The sequence below is a fragment of the Crocodylus porosus genome, unplaced genomic scaffold, assembly GCF_001723895.1.
Source record: "Crocodylus porosus isolate Cpor-Errol unplaced genomic scaffold, CroPor_comp1, whole genome shotgun sequence".
In the NCBI taxonomy this organism is placed as follows: Eukaryota; Metazoa; Chordata; order Crocodylia; family Crocodylidae; genus Crocodylus; species Crocodylus porosus.
The window spans coordinates 16,313,624-16,327,776 of NW_017728922.1; the positions used below are offsets into that span (position 1 = coordinate 16,313,624).

Below are 14,153 nucleotides of genomic sequence, written 5' to 3' on the forward strand. Positions count from 1 at the left end.
GTTCCAGACATGACAGATGCATCAACTGACCTGTTACAATAAATCCTATTTTCAAAAAGGACCTTACATCATTAGTTCATTTGCCCAGCACTGTGCAGCCGTTTCCTACACAATGTTCTCTAGCATGCTGGTTAAAAAAAATCTGCAACCAATCATGGACATCTTTATTTTTTTTCTACAATGCACGAGAACAATGTTTGTGATCATTATAAAGCAGTGGAAAGACTTTATTAAAATATGTTTAGCAGAATTCATCTCAACAGAAAAGCTAGTCACTCCTGCTGGAAATGTCAACATGTTGTAAACATTATTCCTTACCTCATGAGCTGATTAGGCACGTGTTGGTTTCCTGTTCCAAAACTGCTAGCTTGCTAATCGCATCTCAGCAACACCACAAAACAGATTCCAAATGAAAAACTGTTGAACAAATTGGTAAAATAGGAGGAAGAGACTACCAGAATTTTGCTGTCCTTTGTATTTTATATCAGCTAGTACTACTTGCATCAGTTCTCAGCTGCATTCCTATTTTCAACATAGTTCCTCATCTCAATTGTATGACCAGAATCCAGAAGGTAAATCTAAAGTCCCCAGCTTGTATTTTGAAAAAAGCTTCCCATCTTTTCAAGTGCATCTCATGATTGTGCAGGTGGGGGCTGATTAATTTGATTTTTGAATGCACATGGTTAGCAATCCTTATGTCCTGCTCAGCAACAGGAACATGCTTTTTCCCAGGGCTTCAGCTGTCCTGTTGTTTTACTGTCAGTGTTGTACAAGCATGACAGAGCTTGTCCCCCAAAAAAATCCATAATCTGAAGAGAAAGGAGGGATGACCAGATGTGCCAAGAAGCCCAGAGGATAAATAAAAACTTTCTTCTCATTTTACCTTTAGGTTTCTCTTCCTGTGAGGCATTATGGATGACCCAAAGCTGAGCATGTCAAGGAGCAAGCCACCCACTGACTTCCTATTGAAATCTTGACATCAAAATCTTTGATTTCTTATCCAAGGCTCTGAGGTGAAGAGCGATGACTCAAACTTGAATGGGAAAGGTGTTCCAAGCACAGAACAAGGTGTGAAAAATGGCACAAAGTCAGGATTGAAAGTGAGAAAGGGATGGGGTATTAAATAGTGCATAAAGAAATTCATGGAGATATTGTGCAGATGTACCACAGTACAGGTTGTGAGGCCTTCAGGATGAAACCAGTTAGTTGCTGAAGTTTACCAAACTTGCTAAAATATTCCATGAATATGACAGTGTAGGCAACTGGAGGGCATGGTTATATGTTCTTCCAGAGGAATGACACTGATATATACAAAATAATGAAGCCAAATCACCTAGATCTAAGCTATAAACCATTTACCTTACCCTCACTATAGATGGACAATAGATCAGGTTTTGAGAGAAAGTGTTATAAAGGCAGCACATGTTTTTTTTAAACATCTAAAAAGTTAGATGTTTAAATACATTGGACAGACAACAGCATAGGTGTTTGCTGAGTGCAAAAAGGTGAGGGAGAACTGCTCTTTCATCACACGGTAAGCTTAGATACCAGTATCTGCATGGCTTCTCTAAGAACCTGATGGGCTGACTCCTAACAGCAGCCAGGTGGAGGGAGAGCAGAACTGCTGCCTCAGGCTGTCCCCATCAGCTAGGACAGGAGAGACAGGGCACACACTGAGACCAATATCTGTTTCCATGTGGGAAGCCACTCAAAGCAGCAGATGGAAGCAACTGCAGTGCGCCTGAGTGCAGGGGGCAACATGACAGGGCTTGTACTGGGCGATCCCAAATTGTGCTCCCGTTTGGGAGACAAACCCATGCTCCTCTCCCTCCTGCAGGTACCATCAGCGCCCCCATACTCCCACCAGGGGCAGGGGCGAGTGGACACTGCGAGACAACTTCGACAACTCTGGAGCTGCTGCCGGGCCTGGCCCACAAGCGTTCACCTGTCACCGGCTCTCAGACTGCGCCTGCGCACCGCTTGGCTGGGCGGGACAGGCGAGAGATGATCTCCTGGAACGGTTGGGCAAAGTGCGGCCCATAGGCCGGATGTACCCTGCCAGGCTGTTCTATCTGGCCTGCAGGGCCCCTAAAAAGCTGCCCTCCACCCGAAATAATTGCCCCCGGCCTAAGGCCCCGCGCCTCGCTTCGACCTGCTATCCAGCGGGTCCTCGCGCGCCTCTCACGAAGCCCCCAGCCCCGCCTCTTCCGGGAGAAGCGCTAGTGTTAAGGCTCCGCTTCCGGGGCAGTGAAAGAAATGATGCAGGCTGCCTAGCTCCGCCTCCTACTGCCTCTTCGTGCGAGGCATTGGGTGGTGGAGTCCCGTGTCCCCGGCTTGGGTACACATGCGCGGTGGAGTCGTGACGGCTTTGCTGGGGCGGCGGCTGCGGGGAAGGTCCGGTCCGTCCCGTCCGCCATGGTGAGCGCGGGCGGACACGTCGGCCAAGGGGCTGCGGGGCGGCGAGGGGGGAAGCCAAGAGTTGTAGCTGCTGCCTGGTGCAAGGGAAACTTGGGCGGAGCGGGGCTCTAGGCCGCGGTGCCGTCTTTTCTGCGCGGAGGCTGCAGAGCCCAGAGCAGCGCGGGCCGGCGGGCCTGGCCCCGCGGCGCCGAGCTCCTCGTAGGCTGATCCCCGGGATGTGTCCGGAGCCGCGCGCCCTTGTCTGTGCTGCACCTCGGCGGCTGCGCACCCCCGGGGGCCAAACTCGCGTGGGCGGCGGCCCCTGGCTGCGTGCGGTACAGTGGGCAGGACCCCGGCCCCGGCGGCCTCGTCCCTGCCCCCACTTGCAGCTTCCTGCAGGGTGCTCCCAGCTGCACTACGCGGCCTTGTCCCCTGGGCCTGTGCACTCTTCACACTGTAGTGGCACCATTGCTGTAATGGAGCAGTCAGAGGTGCACAGGCGTGCGCATGTGCTTGAGACAGCTTGCAAGTGGTGGCTGCTGGCTGCAGCCAGAGCTTTCTGCAACTGAATCAGGGAAATGGAGACATAACCATAGCTGATGGTCTGTCACATGCTTTTCTGAAGAAATCTTAAAGGCTTTGGAAAGGGAAGCTTTTTATTGTAAGGTCATGGACATGCATGATACAGATGAGCTTAAATCTAGTTTAAATCTTAAGCAGATAGATAAGCAAGGCTGTTAAACTATTTTAAACTTTCCCGAGATGGTTCAGTGTTATGTGGACTCTTAAGCATTCCCTTAGCCATCTGATCAGTACTTCAGACGTACCACACTGCATTGCTTCTCATGCCACTGTAACCCACAGCTGCTGTTGACTGCTCTGGCATGCAGCCAGAACTCAACTGCCCCTTTTTCTTTTTGTCCGTATGTTTTTGGTTTTTTTTCATCTTTTAATCAATGGACTCCCTTGCACTGCTTCTTCAATAAACCTATTTTTCTGATACCCAGCTTATTCTGATACCCAGTATTCTTATTCCCTACTTGAGTACAGCCCTATATCATTTTCTCCCACTCCTTCCCAGCCCTTATGATTTTCTTCACTGGATAATCATTTGCTTTTCCATACTGAACGAGACAGGCAAGCTTTAGTTTGCAAAAACAAAGTGTATGCAATAGTTTGTGAGATCCATAGTTGCCAATTCTTAGGTTTGGTTTACCCCAGTAAGGCTTTTTTTTTAAGCCAGTAACACCCCCTAATGGGGTGACACTTATGACTTTAAAGAGAGTCATTTATTTGCATGTAGGTTATATGTAAAAGGGAAGGGGGCTTCTGGCACAACTGTGGCAGGTCTATGATTTATTGATTTATTCTTGCATTCCTTATACTCTATAAAATTGTTAGTATAGCTAAGCCTGGCCTTTTAGACATCGTTGCCTCTTCTCATTTGCCATGATTTCCCTTCTCCTTTCCCCTCTTTTTTTGGTAAAAGTCTGTTTTGCTTGCTCCTGAAAAGTTGCTGTTTGCCTTCATTTTCTTTAATGGGGGTTGAGAGTGCCCAGAACCACTCATGGGGTGATCCTCAGTACTGTGTAAAGTCAACCCATGATTGACTTGATCTTGTGGTAGCCTTAGAGAGGACCCAAGTGAAATTTGATTGGTCAGATTGAGTATTTCTAAAAAAAATTGTCAAAATCTTTTGAAGCTGATGCTACTTTACAGCAACTTGTAATACTTCGGCACAAATATTATGTAATGACTGTAGAATAGTAAAATTAAACTGGTGGCAATAATTAGATTTTGATTGCTCATTTAGTAGAATCTCTATTATAGGCTAACAGATGAAGTCCAGGTTATTCCCTTTGCGTATGTTTTTTTTTAATTGCCTTTAAAAAAAATCATAAACCCCAAATTCTGTCCATAAAATTTGTTAATAAATCCCATCCATAGTGTGACTACAAATATTAAAAGAAGGTCTAGCAGCCCAAATTACTCGCCCAATAATGGCAAATTCCATGGTCTTGCACTCCTAAGCAAACCTATGATAAGAAATGAATGTGTGATATATTGGGAGGAGGGGAGAAGGAAAGATTAGAGAACAGATTTGAAGCTTCCAAAGGGTTGTTATTACAAATGACTTGAGAAGACAATGGGCTTGAAAGCAACTAAAAAAAGGCCTTGATGATATGGTAGTCCCAAAGAAATCTGTGCTTTGCATTCACAAAATGAGTAGTATCTATTTGAATTGTCTTAATGGCTCAGCTTTATTTTCAGATATATTATTACAAAACATTATTTGGAGGCAAATAACACCTTTAAGACATCATGATGCTTTATTTTCTGTCATTTCTTTCCTTTGCAGGCTGAGGTGGAAGAAACACTAAAGCGGATTCAGAGTCAGAAAGGAGTCCAAGGAATCATTATTGTTAATTCAGAAGGTATTGTGCCAGTCTGGTCCTGTGCTCTGAGGATGTTGCTTAATTAGAAAAGGAAGCTTAAGGACCAGTGAAGTTGTTATTTAAAAATGGATCAAATGATCTCAACAAGTTCTCTTTTCCCCAGAAAGGCGATTTGACTGTATCTCATCGTGGGCGGGCAAGTCTGGAGCAGGCACTGGGCAGGCCAGGGTTCGGACTGTGCGCACAGGTTCTTGCCAGTACCACGGGGCTGGGGCCAGTGGCAGCGGCAGCTGGAAGGAGCCGCCACTGCCTAGAAAGGCAGTCCAGCTGCAAAGCTGTCCCAGCCCCACTGCATGCCCAGAGGGTGGTGGGATGCAGCGTGAGCCAAACAGCACCTGGGCCAGGTGGGACCAAAGGACCCACCATGGGCTGGACAAAGTTTCTCTGGAGGCCAGTTCTGGTCCACAGGCCATATTTTGCCTACCGCTTTATTAATATAACTGCAGCAGCCTCTACAGGAGCTGCCCTTGTGGAGCCTAGCTGTAAACTAAAGCTGTCCCAGTCAGATGAAACCCATCAAAGTTACACAAACATATGGAGGGCGTTGGTTGCGTTGCTGAGAAGCACTTAGCCTGACTACCATCTATGGTTCCCAGGGGTAGTTCTTTTGTCTTCCCTCTATTTGAATATTAGCATCTTCTAGTTGCAGCTGCTCCTTGCTCTGAGCAGATGCTCTTTGAAATGAAGGCTGGAGGAGCATGGAAACAGCTGGGAGTAAGAGAAAACCAGCACAATATAGCTTGAAAGCTCTTTGTTGAACACAGCCTAAGAATTACTGTCTGAGTGTAATGATGTTTGGATCTCAAACTTTAAAAGGTGGTGTCTGAATAAAAGCTCTGCACCTGCTCTTTCCACAATTTACTTGCCTCCATGGTTTGTTTGTTTTTTAAAAATCTCAAATGTTTACTGTAAAATCTACTTAAGTTTAAAGGGGTTTACAGTGGAGTCTAGTGAGTACACAGGCTATCTGGGATGACCCTAATCCTTATCAGCTGTCTTACCACAGTTACCACATCTTTCTGCAGGTATCCCTATCAAAAGCACCGTGGACAACTCCACAACAATGCAATATGCAGGCTTAATGCACAGCTTCATTATGAAGGCAAGGAGCACCGTGAGAGAGATTGATCCTCAGAATGACCTCACATTCCTGCGGATTCGCTCCAAGAAAAATGAGATCATGGTTGCTCCAGGTAAGAGAGCCCTAAATATTCAATGATGTCAGGCTTCAGAGTCTCCTGTTGTCACAGGATTTGTCATACTTCCCCATCAAGCCTCCTGTGGCACAGGATCTGTAAAGGCCTGTTACAATGAGTCTTATCAGTTGCTTTCTAATGTAGCATATATACCAGCTTTAGCCAAGAAACTGGTGTTGGTTTACTCCAGGTTCCCTTGACTATTACTCCAGCTTGCTGCTTTTGTTTGGGTTTTGGAAATGGTTTCTCCTCTTCCACTTCACACGGTAAAACCAGGTTTGAAAGAAGACCAAAACCTCTTGTGTTGTCTTGTTAACATACAAGCAGAAGAGGTGGAAATCTCCAGAACGTGTTTTGTGAGCGGCTCCAGACTAATATGGCCAGACTCACTACTGAAACAAGCCGGAGTGGGAAGTTACTTGAGATTCACTGATATGCAGGACCAGAAGAGTGCAGCATATTGTTAGACAGGCTCTGTGAGCAGGGAGCCCTTTATTTGGAGCCATGCCTATATCAGACTTTGTCATGTGATGGACTGCAAATAAATAAGAAGGGGCAGCATGGATAAATCAGAATCTGTATGGGACAGGTTCACTTGGGGGAAGATACTGTGAGAGATTCTGCTTGGGTAGAGCTGGGACTTTCCTGTAAACCTACAGAACTGAAATTGGATGTAGACAGAAATTCCCTGGATTGTTAGTTTTACTTTTCTTCCAAGAGATCGTGTCAATATGGGAGACTTTAACTTTCCAGATATAAATTGAAGAACAAATGCTACTAATACCCATTACCTAACAACTGGATAGGTTACAGTAGTGCAGAGAAGGACCTGGTTGATACAGTGCACCATGAGCTAAATATGAGCCAACAGCATGCTCTTGTTACAAAAAAAAAAAAAGAAGAAGAAGCTAACAGCATACTGAGTTGTATTAACAGGAGTTTCACCTGCAAATCAAAGGAAGTGGTTCTTCTGCTCTATTCAGCACTGGTGAGACCTCACCTGGAGTACTGTATCCAGTTTTGGGCCACGCACTTCAAGAAAGATGTGGACAGTTTGGAAAGACTCCAGCAGAGACCAACAAGACTTCAGCAGAAGGCTGAAAAAACTATGGTTATTTAACCTAAAGAGAAGACTGAGGGGGGACTTGATAATAGTCTTCAAATACTGCAGAATGATTATAGAGAAGATGGGGATGGGCTTTTCTCTGTGGCTTTGGGGAACAGGGTTAGGAGTAACAGCCTCAAGCTGCAGTAGATGAAATTTAGGCTGGGGATTACAAGGAACTTTCTGATTATGATGGTGGCTAGATATTGGAACAGGTTATCTAGAGAAGTGGAATCTCCATCCTTGGAAACTTTCAAAATCAGGTTTGAAAGACACTTGAGTGGGATGATTTAGTCAAGAATATCCATCCTTGAGCAGGAGGCTGGACTAGATGACCATATGAGCTCCTTTCCAGCCCTACTTTCCTATGGATATGATAGCTAAGAGACTTCTTCACCAAATGTTCACTGATCCCACAAGAAGTGATGCTCTTTTTAGAATGGTCTTTGGTAAGAAACAAGGACATTACAGAAGAGCAGGTCATAGAAAACAACCTTAGAACCAAATGTTTATGAGCTGATTCAGGTTAACTTATACAAAAAGATATATGTGTAACTGTCAAAGTTTGCCATTTTAAGACCTTAAACTTGAGTGAACTAGAACGCCAGCATTTGAATTTAGAGGATGCCTGAACTTATTTTAAGTCAAAGGTACAAAAGTTATGTGAGGCTTGCATCCTAAGCAAGTAAAAGCACTTGTAGGGAAGAGGCTGCAGGTTTAACTAGCTAAATAATCAAGAGGAATAATTGGGTATAAAAAGAGAATCTTCAAGGAATAAAAGAGATGACTGAGCAAGGAAAGCTGTATTGTAGAAGTCAAGAAATGTAGAAATAAAGTGACTATTTCCAAAAGTCAAATTGAGTTAGATCTTGCAAAGGATGTAGTAAACAGGTTCTTCTTCAGCCATGTAAGTAAGAGAGCAAGGGAAGAAGTAATGGGGCCTCTTATGCAGGGTGAATGAGGTAAGGATTAAAGATAATCTAGGCATGCCCCTAGAACTACTCTCCCTTAGGATGGTGATATTAAACATGGAGGCAACAACTGGATGGCCAATGGAAATGATTGTATAGAACTGGACACCACCAAAACTGAGGGAGAAGCAAAATAAATTATCAACTTGTGAGTGTTACCATCGGGCTAGAGAACAAAAAATGTAGCAGTAATACGTAAGGAGGAGTTGAGAAGTGATCCAGGTATCTATAAGCTCATTGGTTTAACCTCAAGACTTTTAAAAGAAATATTGAAGAAGAAAATAATAAAGACATTGCTGTAAATAGAAAACAGAAGAATATGCAACATGGATTTACCAAGGGTAGTGTGTCAAATGAACATGATTTTTCCGTGATGCAAGCACTGGTTTCTAGAAAGCTGTTTCCTAGACTTGGGTATAGACATCCTTTGGGGGATATATAGAATCATAAAACCACAGAAAAGTAAGATTAGACAGGTCCTCTGGAGGGTCTTACACATCCCCCTGCCAGAGACAGGATCACTCCTATCCAGGCTGTTCAATACAAATTTTTGTCTTGCCTGTTACCAAAACAACACATACCTTGTCACAGTCACAAGGGAAAGCACCCTGACCCTAAAGAAAGGGTACAACAGCTGTCAATGTCTGTACCAGTCTGAGCATAAATTCCTTCCTAGGGTTAAATTTCTTCCTGACCCCAAATGTGGTGCCCCTGAGCAGATGGGCAGGTCTCTCTAACCAGGAGCCTCTGGATTTTAGTCCCAGCAGGAGAATTTGCACACCCCAGTCAAAATCTCCCAGCCTTGGCTACAGCCAATACCCAGTGCTTCTGAGGAAAGCGGGAGGAAAAAACCCTGACCTGTTTCTCTCCTGCTGCTACAATTCCTTTCTGGCTCCATATGGCAACCAGCAAAGCCCAGAAGCATGGGCAATCCCTATAATGTAGGTATAGCTAGTCCTTGATGATCTCCTACCAGTGCAGCTGATAGTACTCAAAATGAGGCCTCATCAGTGCCAAGTAGAACGGCACTGTCAACTCCTGTCTTGCACATAATGCTTCTGTTCATAGAGCCTGAAATCAAATTTGCCTTTTTGTGCAGCTGCATCACGCTGCAGGCTCATATTGAGTCTGTAATCCACTAAGACTCCTAGATCTTTCTCTGAGGTGCTGCTGTCAAGCTGGTTGTCATCCATTTTGTATTTGTGTTTTTGATTATTCTTCCTGAGACAGCACCTTGCATGTTCAGCATTGAATTTTATCCTGTTAACTACAGCTCAGTTTTCCAATCTGTCAGGGTCCTTCTGAATTGCATTCCTGTCCTCCAGTATGATCACAGTCCTGCTCAGTTTCATGTCTTGCAGATTTGCTTAAGAAGCTCTCTGTTCCAGCATCTAAACGATCAGTGAATACATTGAACAGCCAAGGGCCGAGGGCATACCTCTGTGAGACTCCTGAAGTCTCCTGCCATTCTGACATGGATGCATTTATAATTACCCTTTGCTTGTAGCTATTGAACCAGTTGTCTATCCACCTTATAGTAGTTTTATCTAGTCCATGTTTCTCCAACTTGTGTATGAGACAATCATGTGGGACTTTGTGAAAAGCCTCACTGAAATCCAGATACACTATATCCACTGCATTCTCTTTGTTCACCCAACTAATTATCTATGATTCTATGAAAAAATGTATGCAATCCAAAAGAAGTATGAGAGCTACAGTTCTAGAAAGCAAAACTGCATTAGCTTTTATCTGGACTTCAGTGTCATATGGGAAACTGTTAGTTAAACTAGTGAAGTTAGGGTTTAGTACAAAAATTGTAAAGTGTTTAAGGAACTCAATTAAGGGGTGACAATGGGGTTGTGTGGAAAGAAGTATTGGGCTGCAGAAAAATAATGAAGTTACTCATGGATCAGTCAAAGAAATGATCTTGTTTAATATTTTCTTTAAGGACCTTGGCACAAAAAAGTAGGACTACTGGTGAAATTTGCTGAAGACATGAAGTTAGGAGGTATCACCAGCAAGAATTATCAGGATGTGACACAGGAGGGACAGGATGACCTTGAGGACAACAGTAGTAGAACTGGGATGAATTCTTCAGTGTAAAGTAAAAGATCATGCACTGGGGATTAATTCCAAGATCAACTGATATAAATTAGAAATAATATAGGAGGCAAGGGTACTTGCTAATTACAGGGTGTTTGAACCATCAGTATGGTATGGCTGTGAAAAAGGCAAATGCAATTATGTATCAGTCAAAGTATTTCTAGTAAAGGTAGGGGAATCTTAAAAGATATTTATAAGACCCTAAAAAGACCCCATCTAGAACACAGTGCACAAGTTTTGGGTATCGTGTTCAGAAAAGATTATGCAAATTGGAACATATGCAGGGAAGGGCTGCTGGGATGATCTGGGAATTGGCAAGCTTTGTGTCAGAGGAGACTAGACAAGCTTACCTTGATTAGCGCAAAAAAAAAAAAAAAGCTGAAGGGGGATGTGATTTATTTCCTTTAGATACATAAAAGCGCAACGCCAAGAAAGGAGAAGAGCTAAAATGAAATATTATATTGGCACAAGAACAAATAGGCATAAGTTGTCCATGAATTAATTTAGGCTGGAAATTAGAAGGCTTCCAGCCATCAGCATTGAGATTCTAGAACAGCCCCCCAGGGGAGTGAGGAGGCAAAGAGGTTAAGTTTAGGATAGAGCAGGAGCAGGCAATTATTTTGAGCATGGGGCCGCTTACTCAGTTTGGGCAAGGTGTCAAGGGCCACGTGGGTGCCCTGCCATTTTGGGACCAATGTCTTGGGGGCAGCAACAGGGGGACCCAGAGCGGCGCAGGCTGCCAGGGGTCTGTGGAGCTGGGTTGAGCTGCACCAGCAGGGAGAGCGGGGAGCTGGTCTGGCTCCACAGAGGCCCTGCCAGCTGGGACCCTGTACTCCTGCTGCCCTGCTCTGGGCCCCGCTGGTGCTGGCCCCAGGACACTGGTGTGGGCCCTGTGCACCCACTTACTCCCAGTGCCCCTTGCAGTACAGGCTGGGAGCAGGGCACAGCCCCGACTCCCTGCTCAGTGGCAGGGAACGACCTGGTGCTGAGTGCAGGGAAAAGTGGCCTCTCCCCTTCCCTGTGGCTGGCGCTCGCAGCCCACGCAGAGCTGTCCCGAGCAGGCACTGGCAGGGCCCGGGGCGGAGGAGCAGCAGATGTTTGCAGCTGGCCCAGGTTCTAGGTAGCTGCTGACAGCTTAAGAGCCCAGGCTGGGTGCCAGGGGCTTTGGCTGGGGGGGCAGGGGGCACAAGTAGGGCATCCTGCCATGTGCCCGCTGCCCTCTCTTGTTTTGAGCAGGCACAAGCAGCCCCACATGGGCTGTGAGCAGCTGCAGCATGGGGCACCAGGCAGTGTTTGCCACCATTGCCTCTGGGCTTCCCAGTGTGCAAGCTCCGGGCAGGCAGCTGCAGCCAACACTGCCCCATGCAGCAAGCAGGGGGGCTGCAGCTGCTGTCACCATGGCACAGCCCCACAGGAGAGAGCCAGCACGGGGCCAAGGCTGGCAGCGGGGGTGGGTTACAAGCTGGTGCTGAGCATGGGGGCAGGGATGGGGAGCGGCCCCGTGGCCAGCATCCTGTGCTGCAGCCACTCACAGCCTGCATGAGGCTGCCTGTGCCTGCTCAGGACAGCCCCACATGGGCTGTGAGCAGCTGCAGCAGGGAGCACCAGTCACGGGGCAGGCAAGGGGCCGCTTTCCCCTGCAACACACACACACTTACCTGAGGTTCCTGCACTGGTGCAGCCCCTGGTCCCAGGCCAGAAGCCCCTGCTGGGTCTTCCAGCTGGGGGGGCGGGCAGGCTGGGTGGGCCTTGCTGTTGTGGGAACCCACCGGGCTTCCCCTGGGTCCCACTGCTCCTGGTTCCTGTCATTTTTTACAAGAACCAAAGATGGAAAAATGTTAATTTTCAAATTTTTTAAGGGCCCCACAGACCAGATAGAATGGGATAGAGCCTGTTCAGTTTATGAAAAGGAATTATAGGGTGTGGTTGTCTGCACCAGAGGGATTAGACTGGCAAATCTGAAAAGTCCCTTCTAACACAGGGTTAATTTACCACCATTGTTCCCACTTTTCAGAGTAAAACTGAAGAACCTTATGGTGCCAGCAGTGATTACCAACACATTTACTTCACTTAAATGGTAGCATTGGTGGAAATTTAAGCAGAAAATACCTAACCAAGAGAAGGTCTGCATGTTTCATTCAGTCACCAGATAAGTGTCACACAAGAAATTGGGGCAATATGGTTTCAATTCACCTAGGACAGATGGCCCCTCACCCTGATCAGCGCTGTGGTGGGGGCTGTGTTGAGAAGGTGATGACTCGGGCAGAATGCCTACACATGGCAAGGAGGATCCTTGTGTGCTAGTGCCAAATACACTGCTTATGTGCATTCAGTGCTCCTGAATCTCCATGTGGAAGAAGAAAAGGTGTAGTGAGCATTATTTCAGACCGAAGACAAGTATGGTGACTGTAGTCTTGCAGTCTTAGACAAATACTTGATGGGGATGGCTTAGGGATGATTCTGCCTTGAGCAGGGAGTTGGATTACATGACATCTTGAAGTTCCTTCCAACCCTACTATTTTGTGATTCTGTAATCTGCCTGCAGGATGTAGGGACTTCCGTTGCGCTCAGCCCACCTTTGTTCCGTGAGTTCATGCATGAGTTGGAAGCAAATTCTGAGAGAGAATCTGGGACTGCTACTTGGGAACATCCCATTACATAGAGGCTACTTGCATTAGTCCATGGTAAAATTAGAGAGACTGATAAGATTGGCCATGGATATGTGTGCTAAAGCTGCTTTGCTTATTAATGAGTTTTTGCTGTTGGTTTTAATTTGTTCATAGCATGTTAATATGCAAAGGAATTTAAGTACACATGAGTGAAAAGACCTATTTATTAGTTATTTATTGTAATAAATAAATTAATACTAATAACGGGGCACTAACTTTCCTTTTTTTCTTACAGATAAAGACTACTTCCTGATTGTTATCCAGAATCCAACAGAATAAGATAATCCTAAATTAGTCTGTTTTCACCTTTCACTCAATATTTTTTTAATTTAATAGCCAAAAAATAAAGCATTAGTATTAATTCTATTGTGTTACCTTATTAATGCCTGGAAAAATGAACTTGAGGATTTTTGTTTGTTTACAAAGAGATAAAAGTGTCTCTAACTTTTTTTTTTATATATATATTTAAAATATATATGTGAAAGTCATTCCAAGGAAGAGTCTGAGGATTGGAATCGGGTACCTTGGGCAGTTGGGAATGCACAGATTTCTTTCAGTGGTTAAAAAGATAATATAATATAAACTCTAATTGTTCTAAAAAATAAATTGTTGTATGGTTTACATATTCCTGTCACCTCTGTCTGAAATATGGTGGCTGTAAATATGAAACAAACTTGCTTTGTCTCTTATTTTGTTGTTTTTATGATTTATTTTGCAAAGCTTTTGTGACATCAGTTGAATAAAAATGTCACCAGTGATTATTTTTGTCATGTCTTGCTTCTGTATTTAAAGATTTTAATGGATTTTTTTTTTATCATTGGATTTCTTAATGCAAGCCTTCAAAAGGTGCGACATTTTTCTGTTGATCTTATAATTTCTATTAAGGACAGCTTAAAGTGAATTTGCTCTTTACTTCATAGATTTTATACACATTAGGGCTGGAAGGGACCTCACAAAATCATTGGGTCCAGCCCCCTGCCCAAGGGCAGGAAGTCTGCTGGGGTCAAATGATCCCAGCAAGGTAAGCATCCAATCATCCAAAGGCATCCAGAGTAGGTGCTTGCACCACTTCTCGGGGGTGTCTGTTCCAGATTTTGGGAACTCAGATAGTAAAGAAGTTTTTCCTTATGTCCAATCTAAAATGGTCTTCCCAGAGTTTGTGACTCTTAGACTTTGTCTTCCCTTAGGGTGCCCTGGTGAACAGATGTTCTCCCAGTTCCTGGCGCACACCCCTAATATATTTATAGGCTGCCACC

At 44.9% G+C, this 14,153-nt stretch overlaps 1 protein-coding gene across 1 annotated transcript; it reads left to right on the forward strand.

Moving 5' to 3' along the window:
- Positions 1-2,314: 2,314 nt before the first annotated feature.
- On the forward strand, positions 2,315-13,656 carry DYNLRB1 (dynein light chain roadblock-type 1). The gene is made up of 4 exons (XM_019539732.1): positions 2,315-2,418; positions 4,757-4,832; positions 5,879-6,046; positions 13,133-13,656. The coding sequence occupies exons 1-4, from the start codon at positions 2,416-2,418 to the stop codon at positions 13,174-13,176; spliced, it is 291 nt and encodes a 96-aa protein (XP_019395277.1). The 5' UTR covers positions 2,315-2,415; the 3' UTR covers positions 13,177-13,656.
- Positions 13,657-14,153: the final 497 nt, after the last annotated feature.